Genomic DNA, 14,010 nt, shown 5'->3' with positions numbered 1-14,010 from the left:
AGAAAGTCCTTTGAGGCCAAAGTGAAAATTGCATCGAAAAAAATCCCCACACCGTTTTGGGTCACATGATGTTGTGAGTGATTGACAGATCACTGGGTCTCCCTGGGAAAGTGGCGATGAGTGCATCAGAGATCCACAAGGACAGCTCAGACCTGTGTTGGTCATTGAGCTGCTGCTGTCAAAGAGAGCAGCCGCATGTGCCTAAAGTCAGTCAGAATCATGATCTTCTGACCAGATTATCAATGTGTCACTCACACGGAATTAAAACAGTGCAGAATAGCTTTTTAAAAGCGTTTTAGTTTTAAAAACAAAACAAAAAAACTGATAAAGTTGTTTTGTTCTGCATAATTGTAATAAACTCCACCTATAGACCAATTGATAACAGATAGAACCACATATTATAGCAAAGTAGTACTAGTACAAGTACTAGTACTTCTCTGTAAACATTGTACCATCCATGGATTCAGCATTTATTTTTGTGAACGGAGTTGTAATTGGCTGCAGATCAGTGACGTGTGCGTGTGTGTGTGTGTGTCACCTGAACGTCACATTGATGTTTAAAATTACTCCTACTGATTTGTGATTTAAGTGTAATCAAGGCTGCGTTGACCAGACCTGACCTCCGTGTGATAATAGTTTTGTAATGGAAAGTAATAGCCTACATAATAATCACCTTGTAATAGATTGCTATTAACAACGGAAAATGCATGCAGAACATCAGGTAGGATGAATTTTGACTAATTAATTATACTAATTATACATTTTTACCTTTCATGTGTAGCTAATATACTGATGGTAAACCAGAAATTCATAATACCGAGATTTACCTGGCTAGTACTTTGATAATAACATGGTATTATGATAATGCCACATTATTACCATTGTTATTACAAAGCTGGGGGTTGCATTAGAAATAGGATGGTGTTGCCACAATATTACCTCACTGTAACACAATGATTACCACTGTGTTAGTGTTCTCAACCTAAATTGTTATTGCCTTCTGATCTATTCTGAGTGAACATAGTCATATGTGCAGAGAAGTGTTGGTCACACCTCTTCACAGACTGTGTGAAAAACTTGAACTCTCCAGTTTTCCAGGAGAGATGAGAGTGGGAGCAGCGTGGTGGAAGATGCCTGAGGAACGGAGAAAGGGATGCGTCACTGGATTAGTGCCTGAGAATCTCGTCCCAGCCTCTTCCTCCTGAGTGACTGCGACGCTCTCCGAAGGGCTCGACACTCACAACTCGCTCTCCCTCCACCAGGCCTTCCACATGAGCCAGCCAAGCCTTACCTCCCCAGCAGGATGAAGAAAGAAAAGAAAACAAATGCTTTACTGTTTCTCCTCCTGCTTCATTTCACCTTTGGTAGGTGCTGTTTTTCTTTTGCCTTTCGTCTTTGTGGTTAAGACTCCTTGCCTCACTCTTATCTGGTTAATCCTCCAGCACACTCAGAGGGCATGTCCATCTTAGTGTGGACTGTTCCTGCTGCTTATACTAGTGTGGTTAAATGTGTTTGTTTGTATTTTGATAGTAGAAATTGAAGTATGTGTATGTATAATTCATGTCTACTCTCCTCCTCCTCCCTGCCTTCGGTTCCTGCCCTTTTTAGCAAGTGAGTGCAACCTTTAACACTTCATTTATCCCTTAACCACATAGTATTTCCCTTACAAAGTGAACCATACATAGATATATTGGTGTACAGTATGTGGAGTAAACTGTATTGTAAGGTTGTGTCATTTTCATTCTACTCTAATAACTCGGAGCATGTTTATTTGTTAAGGGCAATTGGACTATGCTCCGTACTTTTATGATAATGGACCGAGCAGCACCAGTGGGAATATGGCCTTCTTCAGCATCTCCGAGGACACGCCAGTTGGTAAGTGTCACATGCACCTCTGACGGTGACTTTAAGAAGAGAGAAGGTCCAGTTCATTTCACTGTGTGGTGAAATTCAGTCCAGGTTCGAGATATTTATCCGATGATGAAATGATGGCACTGGGTTGAGGCTCCGGCTAATCACTGTAACACCTTTTGGATTGTGACGTGCCTCAAGACTTAGGAGGAGGAAAAACAATAAGGGTGGTGGCTCATTTGACTAGATTATCAAACGTGTTGCTCACACCGAATGTAAACAGAATTTTTAAGCCTTTTATTAATTACACGTCAATCTTGACTTTGTCACCTGTGTCCTCTCAGGTGCACACATATACGTCCTGAACGGTACAGATCCAGAGGGTGACTCAGTGCGATACGGTCTGACTTTTGAGATGGGCTCCACAGAATATTTCAGGGTGGAATCCAAGTCCGGAAACGTGACTCTCATTCAGGAGCTCGACAGGGAGGTGAGACTGTTAACGAGACCCTAACGAGAATCTGTCACCAGTGTGGCTCAGCGTGACGCGTGTGCTTTTATTTGCAGAAACAAGATGAAATCGCAGTGCTCGTGAGCATAACAGATGGTCGAAATAAAGTAAGTTCTCACTTCTTTATGTGACATTGTTTTGGTCCATACGGACTTTCCTCAGCAGTAATCGCTCCTCTTCACTAATAGTCCATTATATTTTCACAGTTTTTGGTATAACCCTAGGTGGTAATTGTACAATCAAATATAAATAGACGATGTGTCTATGTGTGATATTTACTCCAAGAAAGAAAAGTAATGTATGCACAGGCTATATTTACATTTAATCTCTTTGTTCAGTTTGTAAAAAACTTGATATTAACGTTGAAAGCAAGTTCACAATGTGATTTACATTTGTGTGTTTTTGTCCGTCCTTTCAGGTTGTTGAGACAGTGAGAGTGTTTGTCACTGACGCCAATGATGAAGCTCCTGAATTTCAAAACCCGCCTTTCACCGTTGATGTCCCTGAAGTACAAAATACACGTGTTATGATATTGATCTCAATCAAGCAAATAATAAATAGTGATTTATGTTTTTTGGACAATAACATATCTTGTTTCTTTACCAGGACACCACTCCAGGAAATAGCATCTACAGAGTTCAAGCATTAGATAAGGATTTGGGCTCAGGAGGCAGCGTCTCGTATCATCTACAGGTAATTGAACTGCTTTATTGAATAGAAGTAGTAGAATAGGTTTTACTCTCAGTTTTGTTCACTCATATAATTCTTATTTGATTTTGAAAGCGAATGTGAAAATATTACTCATATTACTATTATTAGTCCGTTTCTACTTTGTATTAATTAATACAAAAGTAATTTATACCTTTTCACGCACCACATCTGCCTTTACTCGCATTAATGCACAAAAACAGCAGATTGGCTTTAACAAGGTCATAAAAATGACCTAAAATAACAATTTCACTTGTGATTTGTAAGATTTTACTAAACACAAACGGCGCTGTCGTTATTTGGCTTCAGGCTGAATCTCCACACATTTCATTTCTTTAGTCACCAATTGAGTGTTAATTGGACAAATTAATAAATGTAAAAAGACTAACATAAATGCAGGACAAGTAATTTGACATTGCAAGACGAAGACATAAAACAAAACAAGACCAACTTAAGCAAAAAAACGGCAGAATGAGCAAGATCACTAAAGTAAGAAAAAGAAAACAAATCAACAGACATAGAAAAGGAAATACTACTTAGATTGACCATTTGGTCTGTTTGAGTGCATTTGTATAACATTAAACAAACATTATGTTTTGTTTTCAATTTGAATGTATTTATTTACATTTAAATGGACTTTACATCTATCTACATCCTTTTTTGTGTCATGAACTACCTGTGAAGTCTGCCAACATGCTTATCACTTCTAAAACCTTTATTTAACTTATTACTATTTTCATCCTTTCGCTCGCACTTACTTTTTTATGTAGACACTTTTATAGTTTCTCCCCATTTACACTTTGCAATTAATTAAAAATGTATCATTTATTATCACACCTGCATTAACGTCACACTCGTATCTGGCAGTCACGTGTGAGGGATCGACCAGAAGTCAAGCTGTGCTGTTGCCGTGTGGAGAGAATAAAAATGCATTCAAATGATAGGACAGTGTGTGGAGGGGGAACGATTAATCTTATTCCACAGAGCCGTCTGGAAATGGTGTTACCTTTTGTGGATTAAATTTCAATTACATTTGAGCAAGGCATTGAAGGCTCAAGAGGAGCTTACAGTAGAGTTTGATGCAGTCTGTTTATGTGTCAGCTGTGAGACAACACTCTCCTGGTGGAAATGTGTTTCAAAAGCCAAAATAAAACATGCATCTGTTGTTGTCGTTGTCATAAACTAAAATAAATAAATCTCCCCAGACTTCCTCATTTGCCAAGTTCATCATCGATGGGCACAGTGGGATCCTCAGAGTCAAACCAGGCGAGACTCTGGACTACGAGACCACGCCAACACATTTTGTGACAGTGGTCGCAAAGGTGAGAGGCCACAGTTGTCCTCTGGGTTTGTTTCTGTCACACACACACACACACACACACACACCTTCAACAACATTTTTGACATTTATTCCATTTGCATTGTAATCAAATCAGAAAAATACAATGATATTTATTTAATACTGACTGTTTTTGAAGAATCTGCTGAGGGTCAAAGGTCATGAGGACTTTGGTCTTAAGTTTCCACACAATTTACCTCACCTCTTTGTATCTGTAGACTAATCAGATACTGAGAGGTTGAAGCTAATAAAAGACACTACATATGAAATGCTAGTTTAATTATTGATATCAAATCAGTCAGTTTATCTTAGCTGAGAAAAGACAGGGACAAAAGTCTCTATGAAAGAATGTTGCATGGTAACATAATTCACATGTAAAATGTAATCTGACTGCCGACATCCTAGTCATGATTCAAACCCACTTAAAACACATGGAGTGTGTTTATTTTGGTTTATTTTATAATGTCATGCCATGTATGAATGTGAGTGAATGGCAAAACCTAAATGTAAAGCAGCTCTGAACAGCTTTAATGCCTTTATTGTTACTATACTGTAGTGTAACAGTATGTACTGAATCATGCAGCAAGAAGGATGCACGAAGATGAACCCTTACCCTAATTTAAGATGTAAAAGGAAAGTAACTTCAATGTTTATTTCAACATTAACATTTCCACAAATGCAATGAAATCATGACTCCTCTCTGCGTCATAATTGTTTTCCTCAGGATGGAGGAGGTAAATACAAAGGGAAGCATCAGGTGTTGACCTCCACTGCCACCATTACAGTGAATGTCATCGATGCTCAGGACATGCCTCCCTCCTTTATTGGAACCCCTTACTTTGGCTACGTCTATGAAGTCTCAGTCCCTGTAAGTCCTTTTCTTTTACTCTGTGCACACTGCAGTCATGTTACTTACATTAAGTCATTGTCATTGATCTTCCAGGGCTCTGAAATATTTACTGTGTACGCTAAAGATGGAGATCAAGGCAGTCCTCACCCCATACACTATTCCATCATGAATGGTAAGAAAACGCGTACATGGAGATTTAAACGTGACCTGTCTCAAAACGCATGAACACTTCTTCTGTCATCACCTTTCAGGCAGCGATGGCGTCTTTGACATCAACAGCACCAGCGGATGCATCACCCTGACAACTTATCCATCGCTGCTGAAGAACGAATTATATGAAATTCTAGTCAAGGTAACGTTTGTTTTCTTAAACAGTCACACTGTGATAACCGTTCATTTGCTTCTCTTACTTACTGAACGCCATATTTTCTCTTTCAGGCGTCTGAGGTCGGACCGAACGAGCAGTTGTTGGACTTTGACATCACCACGATGACTGTCCGGGTGGTGGATCTCAACAACCACCCGCCAACCTTTTATGGAGAAAACGGACCACAGAGCAAGTTCGAGGTGACCATGTACGAGCATCCACCAGCGGGAGAAATCCTCCGCGGCTTTAAGATCACCGTCAATGACTCCGACCAGGTAGATTTATTCCCACTTTTCGTTTGATGTATTTGTGTGTTTGTTTAAAAAGACATTCACTTTACATTAATGTTCTTTAAAAAACAAAATAGGAGTAGATTTAAATGTCATGTGCATTTGTTCCCCTGTGGACAGACACAGTACCAACAGTTTATAAAATGTTCTTTGACTCAAGACTCATCATGTTTGCTCTCTCTATCCTGCCTTTGTCTATCACACATGAAACATTATCCTTCCCATTCTTTATTGGGTTTCTCAGCAGCTACACTCATATTTACTATGATGATTCACAGTTCCTACGTCCCGCTGTTCATTGTCTCTGCAGGGAGCTAATGCTAAATTTAAACTCAGACTTGTGGGACCGAGTCGAGTGCTGCGAGTGGTTCCCCAGACTGTTCTCAACGAAGCTCAGGTGACCATCATTGTGGAGGACACATCTGGCATCGACTATGAAAAAGGAACAACTCTGGCTTTTAAGGTTTGACTCACCAATGTTTAATCCAGGGCTTAAAACTATTATTCGCTATTACTATTATTAGCTCACGATAAATGACATGGCTTTCCTTTTTCTGGTATATTTGTTGTTGTGTATGAATTTTCAAATAAAGGAAAGGTGATTATGATTCTTCAGCTTCAGTCCAGGCTAAAAATGTCTCAACAACCACTGTTGTTATTGTGTGCAGACATTCTTAGTCCATAAAGGATGATTCTTTTGGAGATTGGTGATCCACGGACTTTTCCTCTTGCTGCATAAAGAGTTGGACATAAGTGATTGTATCAAAACTTTGATTCATCAGTTACTATAATTTAGTTTGTCCACTTCTTTGATATATGAACTGTTTAGTAGTTCAAAAAGGAATTATATCACATCATTCTACTGTTGTGTTACTTTGCATTTTGACAAAAATTTATTTCTTATGTAATAACCACTCCCTTGGACATAAATGATTCCAACACAACAACTCTATTTGAAAAACCTACAGTCTTTTTTCATTTTGATATGTGGTAGTGATTCCAAAATGTCTGTCAACCTATCAGTTGATTGACAACACTGATTTAATCACACCTTGCCTCTGTGTGAGTGCAGCTGCTGGCAGTGGAGATCGACACTCCTGAGCACTTCAGTGCGACGGCGGACATCCTGATCAACCTGCTGGACACTAACGACAACACGCCCAAATTCACGTCCGACTTTTACATGGCCAGAGTCCCTGAGAACTCCCCCGGAGGTTCCAGCGTTGTCTCTGTGACGGTACGTCCATCATGATTAAACACTGACCAAAGTGATTCTATAATCCATCCACCAATCCTGCAATAAGTGCGTATTACTCTGCGCAGTTCACGAGGTGAAAACAGGTGGTCACTGCCAGACCCATCCGCTGTCTCTGGCTTTGTTTGTGTTCTTCCTTCATGTCTCCACAGAGCGCTCACAGAGGGGGGCGTCATTAATACGAGCATTTACACGTTTTCTTTAATCTACTAATCTTATACTGTTTAAATCCTGCAGCAGACAATATGGCCAAGCTGTGCGGTGTAAAAAGCTTTATTTTACCCCAAGGTTAATCATGCTGACCTACACCTCCATACAGGAAGAGACTTACAGCCTGCCCCACCCACCATACATGAGAAGTGCTTCTAATTTAACCTTTTCTACCATGTTTTGCTTCTAGGCTCATGATCCAGATTCAGGACCTTGGGGTGAAGTCAAATACACAATTTATGGATCAGGATCAGATTTGTGAGTAAAACAGAAAAAAACTTCACGCCTGCCATTTTGTATTGACTTTGATCAGAGGCTCAACTCTTGCACTTTCACATTAACACCTCTCACAGAGGAAGAAGCTATTTTTATGCTAAGTCTTCTCTGAGATTCAGCGTGTTTATCAAACTCCAACAACAGGACACGTCCTCGTCCCTTTGACGGAGGACGTAAGCAGGTAAACGGTTTGATTGGCCCCACTGCTACACAAACACCTCGCTCTAAAATGGCTGCGAGATACTGACTAATCTTCTAATTGGATTGGAGGGTTAAAAATAGTCAGCCTGGCCCGTCTCATATAGGCAGAGCCAATTAGCATGCAGTGTGACAGCTGGAGCCACAGAAACAGCTTTGGAAAGCAAGGCAGCGTGCAGCGAGGGAAAAGTGAGAATTTATGCCGGTCTGCAGGCAGCGAGCTGAGTTAATTGTGCGAAAGTTATCAGAAGCCAGGCAACTTGTGAATTTTCACAGACAGAGAAGACGGATGAATAAAACAGCAGTATGAGCACAATGTCGGAACAAGAGGCACACAACGAAGCCTTTCCTCAGTGCCCTCTCGTGTAAAATATTATGTGATTATAATAACTTGTTTAAAATGGATTTAAAGGCAAACAGACTTTGTTCACTGAATAGGAAAATCTGGACGAACACTGGGGCAGCCTGTCACATGGTCAAAATTGCAAATTCTGTGTTTGGGAAAAAAAATCTAAGGACATTTTATGGAGGAAAATAACTAGCCGACAGTGGCCTTACCTACACAGATAAACAATTATAAGGTTGCATACCTCAAATTTTAGATTTCAGCTACAATAAAAACATAACAAATGCAAAGCACACATTATCTGATTATTCTTCAGCATATTCCAAGTGGTTGTAAAGTGTTACTGTAATCCCTGCTGCTGTTGTTTTGATAATCGACTCAATAATAGAATCACTAAATTAAACATTATTTAGAAAAAGCATTATTTCCATCTCCTGATTACTTATTCTTTGAGACAGGTTTGTATGATTTTTATATTCTATTCAATTATTATTTTAGCATTCGTTTACACAGACAAATCATCTATTTCTGGCACGTTCAGTCATCTGACTTTTCTTCTTCACACATCAGTATATTTTGCAACATGCTCCCAGAGATAAAAAGAAAAGAAAAAGGGAAGCTTTTATACAATAAATCCATTAGGGAGTGACTCATGTTGAGATTCACAGGTTATGAAGTAAATATCACTTGCACTGTGAATTGAAGATGTCCATCATAGAAACACCTGGAGGTGAGATGTGTTTCGAGCTCATAATGGACTCATACGCTGACGGAACTGCTGTGAACCTGCAGGTTTGCCATCAGCCCGTCGTCTGGCCTCATCTCCACGCAGCCGTGGACCAGCCTGGACGCCGAGGTCCGATCCAAGTACAACTTTTACGTCAAGGCCGAGGATTCGGAGGGGAAGTACAGTCTGGCTGAAGTCTTCGTCACCGTCCTCGACATGAACGACCACCCTCCGGAATTTGACAGTGAACTCCTGGAGAAGACGATGGTCATTGGCGCGCCAGTCAGAGTGGAGGTATGTCACGCAATATTTCAATAACAGTATATAGTATCACGCATTTTAATATCAACACAACAAAGGTTTAATGTACAGTATGTCAGTGTGAACGTTTTGCCTCAGATTTGTGAAATGTTTCTCTGTTTAAGTGTTTGTTGTTTTCCTTGAGGGATTTTAAAACTATTTACTAGTTTCTTAATTTTTCTGTGATTAATATTTAATCATCTGACATTTTAACCTGATAATTAGCAATATTATAGATCCATTTCATCCTGATAGTGAAATACAGTGCATCCTGTCATCAGTAGGTTGTAACTCAGTTGTAAATATCATAAAACTGTGGTTTGGAAGCCCAGGACTTCTCAATTGATCTTTTTTTTTTCCCTAATTTATTCATACATGCATAATTTAAAAATGTTAGCATTTATTTTAACTGTCATGTTTGACAAGGCTTGTATACCTTTCTTATTTTCATTCCAATCATACATTAATGACTTGATATGGCATGTGTGTTTTTTATGCATTACATTATAAATAATGACACAGAACAATTTGTTGAATATGCATCGGACAAAAAATTAAATAAGTATCACACCAATACAATCACTAAATATGGAGATTAAGAAATCAGATTATGTCGAATTTATAATCCTTCATTATTTTACATTTGAGATGTAATCAATTTCCATTCACCAGTTCATATATTCAATCATTTTCCTCCCAAAACTGAATGTATCTGATGTTATGACTGAAATGGTAATGGTGCTGTTCTGCTGCCTTTTTTACAGGCAATGGACGACGATGCAGAGTCTCCGAACAACGTCATCGAGTACTACATCATGACGGCCGATCCTGACAACGCGTTTGACATCAACACTGACACCGGCGAGATCAACCTGAAGCCGTACATCAAGTCCATGGAGATCGTGCAGAACATCACCAAGCTGAAGGACTGCAAGTGGTCTCTGGTGGTCCAGGCGCGCGACCGAGGTTCTCCGTCCTTCAGCACGACCGCCGTGGTCAACATCGACATCACTGAGGCGGTAAGACCCGCTCTGACTCGCCGCATGCTTGCAGCGCTGTAGATGGAAGCAGTTTCATGATAAAAATGCATTACTGTCACGCTACGCAGCGGCTAATTTAGCATCCTCACTTTTCTTTTACCTCACGTTCTTTAAAGGATAATGTTGTCAACTTTCCCCCGTGAAGAGATGAAACCATTCATCCAATGACGTCTCCGTCACTATGTAACTCTTCCTCTGTCGATGTCCTAAAGATTTGAAAGGAGCATTAATTTAACATCATTTAAACATCCAGAGGACATGAGTAACTTCAGGATTCAAAATCTAAATCTGAATTAGAATAAACAGATTTTCTGCACACACCATTCAGTGCAATCGCAAATATGCCTTTATGTTAAACTAGCAAAATACATAGCATAAAAAAACAAGTTCACTTAAGTGTAAAGTGGCATAGTATTATTTCATTTTTTATTTTATTAGATTAGATTATTAGATGTCTCATAAAAAGTTTCACTGAAAACACAACATTTTCTAAGGGTTAAACTACTAAGTTTACTGTCCTAAAAGTTGATAAATGGAGATTTTTGAACAACTCTGTTTTCTGTTTTTCACAGCTTAATCACTTAAACGTGGTTCATTAATGGCCAATAAAGCATTTTTCAAGGATTTGTCAGCCATTGAAAAACACAAGTTGTTGCATCGTGGCACTTTAATGTGGTGCCACAAACTAGTTTCTTCGCTGCCGTCTTTTTTGGTTCATTTTCAGTCAGAACCTCAGTGTGCCAGGTCCCTGTTAAATTAGAGGCACACAATGAATTTCTAAAAACATTAATAATGCAGTTTTCGAGATGGGTGTTTGGAAATACAAATACAAACCAAAGCAATATCCTTTAAAGTTGTCATTGACTCACATTGATACCCATTATTTTTGATTTTACTGCCACACACATTCTCCCAATTCCTCATGTTTTCATTGTGTGTTCATTCAGTCACTCTTCATGATGAGATAACGTTTGGTTCTGTTTCTGTGTTGTGTATCGTGCTTTTCAGATCAAAGGTCGAATTATTTCATACATCATGGGCCTCAGCAAGCGTCCACTGACTGTTTTTGGGATTTGTGTCAGCATTGTCACGTCTCTCATTTTACTAACAATCTGCATATCCACAATCCTGTACTGTAACGCCGTGAAAAAGTCCAGAATCAACCCGGAGAGTAACTATATTAAAGTGATCCGCAGAATCAAGTGAAAAACTGCTGATCCCTGTACCAACTTTTAAACATATATTTATTTTTCTACTGGTTTGGTTTGTGTTTGGGAGTTTTCTTTATTTTGTTAAAAAAAGAAAAGAAAAAAGGTTTGTCCACTTCAAATATTCCATCTTTAACGATTTAAAACACCTTTTATCGAGACCGACTCGAGACCGAGCCATTCTCTTCACTCTGTTTTGATCTCATGAACTGTCATCATCCTCGTTTCTTCCTCACCGCTCACATGTGACGCACCGCACTGTCAGACACATTCCCGACAAACTAGCGTAGTGTTGCTCTCAGTTGTTAGCTTTGCATCAGCAGTCCTTTGATGTAGGACAGAGGAGACGGATGAGTGGGTGTGAGTGTTGCTAGACATGTTGTTTTGGGCCTCCTCTGTCAGTGCTTTGCTCATCCATCTCTCACGCTTGCATGCTTCAAGGCAAATGCTGCAGTACCATCTGGAGTGCGTCGCTTGGACTTGATTTAAACTATTTCATTTGTGCTTTTTCACAGACGCCTCTCAAGGGGCCCATGGCGGCCTTTTTAATGAAAAGTAGGGACAATCCGATGAAAGCTTTAGGCATGGTCACGGTTATCGTTAGCGTGTTGGTAGGGGTGACTGTCTTGATCTCTACGGCTATGTACATGCGCAACTCAAAGTCTAACAGGATCATGCCCGTGCGTCGCGTCATCAAGAGGCGACAGAGGGACCAGCAGCCCTGGACCTTCAAGATGCCTCTCATCAAGTTCTATAACCCTTCGGACAAGTTCCTCATCGGCGACCCAGAGAGTCCTCAGCGGGACGGCAGCAGCCCTCGGACAAAACCCCCACCCCCCAGCGCTCCTTGTCTTCCCCCTCCACCACCATCAAACATGCGGGCCAGTGAGAGGCCCCGCGCGGTCCCAACAATATCTGGTACACTGGCCTCCAAAGGATCCAAGAAAGCGAAATCAAATCGGCGAAAAGAAGGAAACATCAGCTCTGCTTTAGTGTCCGAGCTCAAAATGAAGCTGGAGCAGAAAATCATTGAGAGCAACCAGGGTTATTACTGTTAGACACATCTGGTGTCAGGTTGCAGTCCATGCTCTGACGACTCTGCCGCTCTTAACCTCATCTGTCGTCCGAGAGTTAGTACCGGAAGCTCTGAGTGGACATTACATCACTCGTGAGTAAATGCTAAAAAAAAACAAAAAACGGGAAGGTTTACAAATATTTATGTCTTAAGGTGAGATATAAAACGAGGAGGGTCTACTGCATCCTCAGCTGACCTGGCTCAGATAAAGAGAGGAGAGAGCTCTGAGAGTCTGCCATTGGTGCAGTCCTACATCATTCTCAACACTGCCATCTTGAGGAGGGATCACGTCATCCTAATAGTAAGAAGCACCACTGTAAATTACCCAGGGAGAGGATAACGGAGACTTGACTGTCTGCACAAGTTACATTACTCTCTGGAAAGTTTTTCATCACAGAATAAGAGTTTCATTCGATAAATCTTGAACTAAAAATCTTGAAATATCGCAGTTGACAAACACACTGCTTGTTATGAAGTGCTAAAGGACCCGTCCGTGTGTTACATGATATTTTTACTGTGTTACTTCAGCCACTCGAGAGCTGAGGCGTTGCTCTTTTTGTATGATTACAATTATGTGCCACTGTCGCTTTTTCACAGTAACACAAGCGGAGATTGCTTCTGTTCGTCTGACTGCGTGTTTGTAGAGTTTAAATGCTTTTATATATTTTACACGCAGCAGGTACAGCACTGTATTATTTTCATCATTGTGAATATACATACAGTATAAGAAAAGACACACACTCATTTCCAATGTATCGAATGAACAAATTGGATATTAATGAAGTATATATAAGTGGTCATAAAACCTTTTTATTTTTCAAGCTCAGATTGTAAATAACTTGCTTGAACATTATCTTTTAGAGAGATATTTAAATAGATTCTGTGTTTAGGGTCCACACACATTCTCCAATGCCTTCAAATGTAGGCACATTGATTAACTGTTATAGATATCATGTACAATTTCAATTACAATGTCTTAGATAAGTTGAGACAAATGATATATCTTATGAACTCTAGTGATATCTTTGTATCGTCTTTGTATCGTCTTGATTTTGAATAAATATTTGAAAAGAATTTTGGTCCTACACTTGTTTTCATTTTTGATTTTAAGTTTGTTTTTGCACTAAATCTTGTCTAGATTTGTTCTTCCGTTTTTTAAAGGGACTTGTTTTCTGAGTACATTCAACAAATAATACTATAAATGCACAATATACAGGTGTTAAGGTCTTTTTTTACTGTAGAAAATGTATTTTACATGATCATATTTAGCAGCAATTCACACGTTGTCTTGTGTTTAAATAAAGATCCATATGTGATAAATGATTCACTGTGGATATGACTCAGCTAAAAGACTCATATTTATATGCTGTGACAGAAACAAAGAAATGTTTTCCACATCCTCTCGTTTCTTCGACTACGTGTCCGCACAGCTGAGGTCCAGATGCTGTCATTAAATGGA

The 14,010-nt window shown here is 39.6% G+C and overlaps 1 protein-coding gene across 3 annotated transcripts; it reads left to right on the top strand.

Annotated features, from left to right (window-relative positions):
- The first annotated feature begins 1,214 nt into the window (after positions 1 to 1,214).
- LOC122759171 (cadherin-related family member 1-like) lies at positions 1,215 to 13,625 on the top strand. Of its 3 annotated transcripts, none has more exons than XM_044013794.1 (18): positions 1,215 to 1,364; positions 1,609 to 1,611; positions 1,780 to 1,875; positions 2,196 to 2,341; positions 2,419 to 2,469; positions 2,781 to 2,870; positions 2,969 to 3,055; positions 4,276 to 4,392; positions 5,134 to 5,277; positions 5,353 to 5,431; positions 5,511 to 5,611; positions 5,698 to 5,901; positions 6,227 to 6,379; positions 6,989 to 7,153; positions 7,572 to 7,639; positions 8,994 to 9,222; positions 9,993 to 10,247; positions 11,277 to 11,509. In XM_044013794.1, the coding sequence occupies exons 1-18, from the start codon at positions 1,304 to 1,306 to the stop codon at positions 11,472 to 11,474; spliced, it is 2,247 nt and encodes a 748-aa protein (XP_043869729.1). In that variant the 5' UTR covers positions 1,215 to 1,303; the 3' UTR covers positions 11,475 to 11,509. The 3 variants fall into 3 exon arrangements, with proteins under 3 accessions (XP_043869729.1, XP_043869726.1, XP_043869727.1); XM_044013791.1 differs by lacking the exon at positions 11,277 to 11,509 and adding an exon at positions 11,992 to 13,625 and having other exon boundaries at positions 1,228 to 1,364; XM_044013792.1 differs by lacking the exons at positions 1,609 to 1,611; positions 11,277 to 11,509 and adding an exon at positions 11,992 to 13,625 and having other exon boundaries at positions 1,228 to 1,364.
- The last annotated feature ends 385 nt before the right edge of the window (positions 13,626 to 14,010 follow it).

Source organism: Solea senegalensis, linkage group LG18 (genome assembly GCF_019176455.1).
Source record: "Solea senegalensis isolate Sse05_10M linkage group LG18, IFAPA_SoseM_1, whole genome shotgun sequence".
NCBI classification, from domain to species: Eukaryota; Metazoa; Chordata; class Actinopteri; order Pleuronectiformes; family Soleidae; genus Solea; species Solea senegalensis.
Note: the sequence above shows the minus strand (reverse complement) of the source record. Positions and strands in the feature narration are given on the sequence as shown.

Excerpts from the sequence above, each read along its gene's own strand:
- LOC122759171 (XM_044013791.1), top strand. The coding sequence starts at position 1,304 with ATGAAGAAAGAAAAGAAAACAAATGCTTTACTGTTTCTCCTCCTGCTT. Across the intron at positions 7,154-7,571 it reads CCAGCGTTGTCTCTGTGACG|GCTCATGATCCAGATTCAGG; the intron begins GTACGTCCATCA and ends TTTTGCTTCTAG. Across the intron at positions 9,223-9,992 it reads GCGCGCCAGTCAGAGTGGAG|GCAATGGACGACGATGCAGA; the intron begins GTATGTCACGCA and ends CCTTTTTTACAG.